The sequence below is a fragment of the Cynoglossus semilaevis genome, chromosome 16 (assembly GCF_000523025.1).
Source record: "Cynoglossus semilaevis isolate Cse_v1.0 chromosome 16, Cse_v1.0, whole genome shotgun sequence".
NCBI classification, from domain to species: domain Eukaryota; kingdom Metazoa; phylum Chordata; class Actinopteri; order Pleuronectiformes; family Cynoglossidae; genus Cynoglossus; species Cynoglossus semilaevis.
In genome coordinates, this window is record NC_024322.1 from 18691650 (window position 1) to 18697405 (window position 5756).

Sequence of the window (5756 nt, forward strand, 5' to 3'; positions counted from 1 at the left end):
GGCTGTTTCCTTTATTTCCTTTTTCGTTTTTTTTTTTTTTTTTTTAATCTGAACAGAACCGCGGAGTCGACCTGGTTCTCCTCTCCGGCCGGGGTTGCGCGGTTCCTGCCTGGTTCATCCACCAGACCTCAGCTCTGTCACCGCATCTCTGTCGTCGCCGCGTTAATGAAACCGTGTAATGTGCAGCGACAATGAGGAGCCTAACCACACCTTTGGAAGTGGACGTCTCTCCCGCAGCCTCCTGACCAACTTTCGCTGCGCACTGAGATGCGCCCGACGCCAGAGGAGCTGGATGATGAACCCTCTGCGCTGCCTCTGACTCCGAACCGCAGCTTCCACTGACATTTCGCTCCCGTCGCGCCCGTCAGAAGACCGAGGGGGTTCCTATGTATTTGAGGGGTGATCCCACCCGCCGCTGGCTGAGCTGAGTCATTTCAAAGTTTGCTGGAGAATCTCACTGAAGGTTTGCGGCGTTCATCATGACGGTCCGTCTCTCACGGATCCAACTGGCCCTGTTCTTCATCCTGCTGTGTCCGGTCAACATCATCGGGCTTTGGTGGTGAGTGTCGTGTATTTACTGCACGGTCTGGACTCACATCAGTCAACTGTAAATGTATCTGATGACGTAGTGTCTCCTAGAATAAAGTTATTATTTACAGGTAAAAGTAGTTGAAGTTATTGTTGGTTTGATCGTTTTATTTCAACTTAAATTGATGAGTTAAAGTAACAGATTAACGAGGCTGAACTACTGGCAGTGTGTCCTGGCATCACAAAGAAAGTGTGTGTGTGTGTGTGTGTGTGTGTGTGTGTGTGTGTGTGTGTGTGTGTGTAGAGTGGACAGATCTACTGATAACTACTGTTGGTCTGTGGATGGAAGTGTTGTCTTGATACAGTGGTTCATTGGATCCAGTCTTGTTTTCTCCGTCTGTATCACACACACACACACACACTCTGTCTATCTCGCCCTCTGATATGTTCTCTCTCTTCCTCTCTCTCTCTCTCTTACACACACTCTGAAGTCGCAGCGTTTGAATGTGAAGCTTTGTTTTTTCTCCAATCTTCCCACACGGCCTATCAGGGGTCAAGGTCACCGTGGGTGCGGGGTCACAGGAGCTGTGGAACTCCACTGTCCGTCCTTGTACGACTGGTTTGGACGGGCAGCTGCAGAGGATGCGTCTTCATCTGTGTGTGTGTGGGGGGGGGGCTCTGACTCTCTTGTGAGTCTGTGCTGTGTTACAGTGTGTGTGTGTCTCACCAACTCATGGGTCGTGGACCACTGATGACACGGTCATGGAGCTGACGAACACCAGTACAAGTCTTTACTTGTTGAACCGACTGAAGGTCAAATCTGATTGATATTGACGTTTTCTTACGGGCCAGATGTGGCCCCCGAGCCGGGAGTTTGAGACTCATCAGACCTCCACCTGGTCATTATCAGTGACCAGGACTTTTTTATTTGACTGTTGACTCAAATTTCCAGTTTAGGTTTTTGGGAAGAAACTTTTTTATTCTTTTCAGTGAAATTATTTTAAACAAATATAAAGATGTAAAAACAAACTCCAAATGTTTGGTTCATAAAAGCATCATCATGAGACCCGGCCTTATGGACCAGGAGACGTGACCTGGTGGTGACCTTTGTCCTCGACTGTTTATTATGGGAAAATCTCCATGTTAACAAACAAACAAAACAGAATTAAGTCACTAAAGGGACATTCCAGAATTCTTTCCTTCAGTTGTTTTACCTGATGTTGGTGCTGTTAACTTACCACAAGAAGAAGAAGAAGAAGAAGAAGAAGAAGAAGAAGAAGAAGAAGAAGAAGAAGATCACCACCAGTTCAAACCCCGTCAGTAACTGCTGCTCTTTCTGTGAGGAGCGTAGCCGTTCTCACTGCCTGAGTGTGTGTGTGTGTGTGTGTTTGTGTAGATTTGTCCAGATAATCCTACAGTTCAAAGTCATGTAGATCAGAGATCAGTTCATTTAGTCGGACACTTGGACGGTGGAGGCTGAATAACTTGTCTCTTCATCTGTTTCCTGTCGCCGTCCTACGACAGTCAGGATTTACTTTCCTCAAAAGAATAAAGAGGAACAAAAGATGAATGAACACATTTTAGAGAAAAAAATATGTATCTACAATAACGACTGACTAATAACGAATTTTATTTTATTTGAATCAAATTTGTAGAATTTTATATCCACTGCTATAAAAAGTTTAAAACCCCACGGCAGACAAAAGAGACCAAAACAGCACAGGTGGACAGAGTCCATCAGATTAACCAGAGGGTCTTGATCCTGTTGACCCTTGTGTGAGAGGAGGGGTGAGATGGGAGGGGGGGGGGGTCACTGTCCCTTCAGGGAGCCATGGGGTCAAATTGTTCAGTCACTTTATTTATTTTTTTCTACTTTTATAAAACAAAATCCCAACAACTTTCTTATTTTTTCTCACCATGATATGAAGTGACTGGTTCCGTGAAGAGTCTTTGACGTGGATTAAAGCTGTGGTGGATTAAGAGACGTCCACTTCCTCTTTATCCCCGCTGACATGCTTGTCATCTTTCTCCCCTCTCCCCCTTTACACACACACACACACACACACACTCATTCACGACGAGCTGCGAGCACACACACCTGCGCTCCGACTCACACGCACCCACACAGCGGCCGACTTTGGTGCGGCGGGGGCGAAGCCACCACACCTGTGAGTCGCTCGTCTGCCTGCCAGGACAATGGTGCCCTCTGTTGAAAGCTGCTGGACATACCACCGTCCTTCTCTTGAATGTCTCCGTCTGTCTTTAGTCTAACTCGTCTTTTGAGGGTGAACGCCGGTCATTACAGATAGGTTGTCGCTGAAGGAAGAGGGTGAGTGAGTGAGTGAGAGGGAGAGGGAGAGAGAGAGGGAAGGGGGGGAGAGAGGGGAGAGAGAGGGGAGAGAGCGAGGGAGATGAAATGCCAGGAGATAGCTGTCCTTTCAGAGCCTCTCCTGATTAGAGCGCTCTAATCACTTGGCCTGAGAGCAGAGAGAGAGAGAGAGAGAGAGAGAGGCTGTAGAACCAGAGGAGTGAGGAATGTCTTTGCTCTCCTTTACTGGTTTTGATTGCAGTGCTTAGCGGGGCCATCTTTGCCGTGTGTGTGTGTGTGTGTGTGCAGTTGGCGTAGTGTATCACGGGGGCCACAGGTGCACACACACACTCACTGACAAAGTCCTGTGTGTGTGTGTGTGTGTGTTTATGCCCACGTCAGTACGAATGGATCCACCGTTAATGTGTTCAACATGTACTTACTGGGTCACACACACACACACACACACACGTGTACACACCCAGCGCCATCATCAGCAGAGAAGAGTCGTCACTGTAGCAGATCTTATCTTGTCCACGTCTGTCCAATCAGGACCGCTCCGATGGACACAGATAAAGATTGACTGCTGATGTGGGTTTGGCACCAGAGACAGAAGCCAATTAAATATGTTTATGTGGGTGTGTGTGTGTGTGTGTGTGTGTGTGTGAGAGCATGCATTTCTCAACACAGTCCAGTTGGGACATATTTGACTGTCAGAAATATATACACACCAGAGGAGAGGGAAAAGTTTCAGCTTCTGTTTTACATTTACAAAAGTGTTTTTTCTTTATTATTATTTTTAATTAATGGAAAAAAATGTAGCAACAAGTCGTCTTTTTAGCTACTGATTTTTTTCTTTATTTTTTGTTTGAAAATGACTGACATTTAATATACATGTTTTGACTGAACTGCTCAGTGAAGCCAACTTCTCTTTGTCCCAATCCCTGTTTGGCCGACAGCCTGTCTGGAGCGTGTCACACACTCACAGGTGCTGCACACACACACACACACGCAGCCTGTGTGTGTGTGTGTGTGTGTGTTCTTCGATGGGTTGACATTGCCGACACTGATATTGTCATTAAGTTTATTATTATTGGCAGTTTCTGCCCACGTTAAGTCACGGTGTGGAATTCCCTTCACGTGTTTCTTCAGGCTCATCACATTCCCTGTTGTCAGACGTGTGTGTGTCTGTGTGTGTCTGTGTGTGTGTGTCCTCCCCATTGACAGGTTATCAATACTGTATCTGTATCTGGACACAGTGGATGTTTGTGCTGCGTTTGTCCATTAGTGACGTAGCTGTTGTTGATGAGTCAGCTGAAGCATCTGTGGTGGGGGAAACTGACTGTCTGTCTGTCTGTCTGTCTGACTGTCTGTCTGACTGCCTGTCTGTCTGTCTGACTGTCTGTCTGTCTGGCTGTCTGTCTGTCTCTCTGTCTGTCTGTCTGACTGTCTGTCTGACTGCCTGTCTGTCTGTCTGACTGTCTGTCTGACTGTCTCTCTGTCTGACTGTCTGTCTGTCTGTCTGTGTCTGTCTGTGTGTCTGTCTGTCTGTCTCTCTGTCTGTCTGTCTGACTGTCTGTCTGTCTGTCTGACTGTCTGACTGTCTGTCTGTGTCTGTCTGTCTGTCTGGCTGTCTGTCTGTCTCTCTGTCTGTCTGTCTGTCTGTCCGTCTGACTGACTGACTGTCTGTCTGACTGTCTGTCTGTCTGACTGTCTGTCTGACTGTCTCTCTGTCTGACTGTCTGTCTGTCTGTCTGTCTGACTGTCTGACTGTCTGTCTGTGTCTGTCTGTCTGTCTCTCTGTTTGTCTGTCTGTCTGTCTGTCTGTCTGACTGCCTGTCTGTCTGTCTGACTGTCTGTCTGTCTGTCTGTCTGTCTGTCTGTCTGCAGCTCATCCCTGTACTGTATATTCAGAATACACTTAAATATCTCTGCATCACAGCAGGCCGTTCAAACCATCAGCAGGTTCATAGTACAAGTCGTAAAGTGAAAGTACTTCTACTGATATGAGTCACTTTTTAGCTGTGGATTAATCACGATTAATTGCCACTTGTTAATGGCACTTTGAAATAATAATAGGCCGACCTCTGATTCCCAGTTGAAAAAAAGTCTCAGATGAGGACACGTTGACATGGACAGTTGACATGGACAGTTGACATGGACAGTTGACATGGACAGTTGACATGGACAGTTTTCCTGTGTAAACCTTGTTGATTTCTGACAGTTTGCTGGATTCTCCTGCCTTTAGTTTGTTTAATAAATCATGTTGTCTTTGATCTCTCATTAGACTCATTAGTTGTTGATGTGTTGCGTGATCACCAGTCATCAAAAAAAAAAAAAAAAAAAAAAGTCATCAACCAGTCATCCAACCAAAACCTGGTCAAACCGGTCTGTTACTCTTCACCTCTGTCTGTTCAAAACCCTGAACTCTTGGAGAGTTTTGTTGTAGCCAACATTTAGGACCTGCCCTGACAGAGGGACGGCTGGAACTTATTTATTATCCTCTACTGCAGTGATTATCAACTGGCGGCCCCCGGGCCCCAATCTGGCCCACTGAGCTGTCCAATCGGGCCACTGACTGGATTCCAAGATAAACATGAAGTAAAAATGTTAGACAGAAATGTCATTTTTATTTCATTTTATTTGAGTGTCCGGTCCGTGTCTCGGACAAATTTAATTTCAAGTTTAATTTGAGCTTAATGTCGTATTTTTTTGGCCCAGTTGGGTCGGTTTTATCAAAGGTCCTGTGGCTACGGTGGATGAAGTGCCGTGCTGCACAGGACCCTTCTGTTTTTTCACTCCACCCACAAACGAGTGAATCTTATCCCTCCATAATCCTGCAAGTATGCTGAGACTAAGACAGTCACGACAGGCACTGGTGTGAGACGCCAGGGTGTGAGAGAAAAAGAAAATGATGTCA

The 5756-nt window shown here is 46.2% G+C and overlaps 1 protein-coding gene across 2 annotated transcripts in view; it reads left to right on the plus strand.

Annotated features, from left to right (window-relative positions):
* Positions 1-5756, plus strand: part of wnt6b (wingless-type MMTV integration site family, member 6b) — a 26818-nt gene that overhangs the window by 9100 nt on the left and 11962 nt on the right. Inside the window, exon 1 of one of the 2 annotated variants that reach the window (XM_025063807.1) lies at positions 44-559. The exons of the other annotated variant lie outside the window; for it this stretch is intronic. Coding sequence (XP_024919575.1) covers positions 480-559 — 80 coding nt within the window. The 5' untranslated portion in view covers positions 44-479. Of the gene's footprint in view, positions 1-43; positions 560-5756 lie in introns of those variants that run through there. 2 annotated transcript variants of the gene reach the window in all.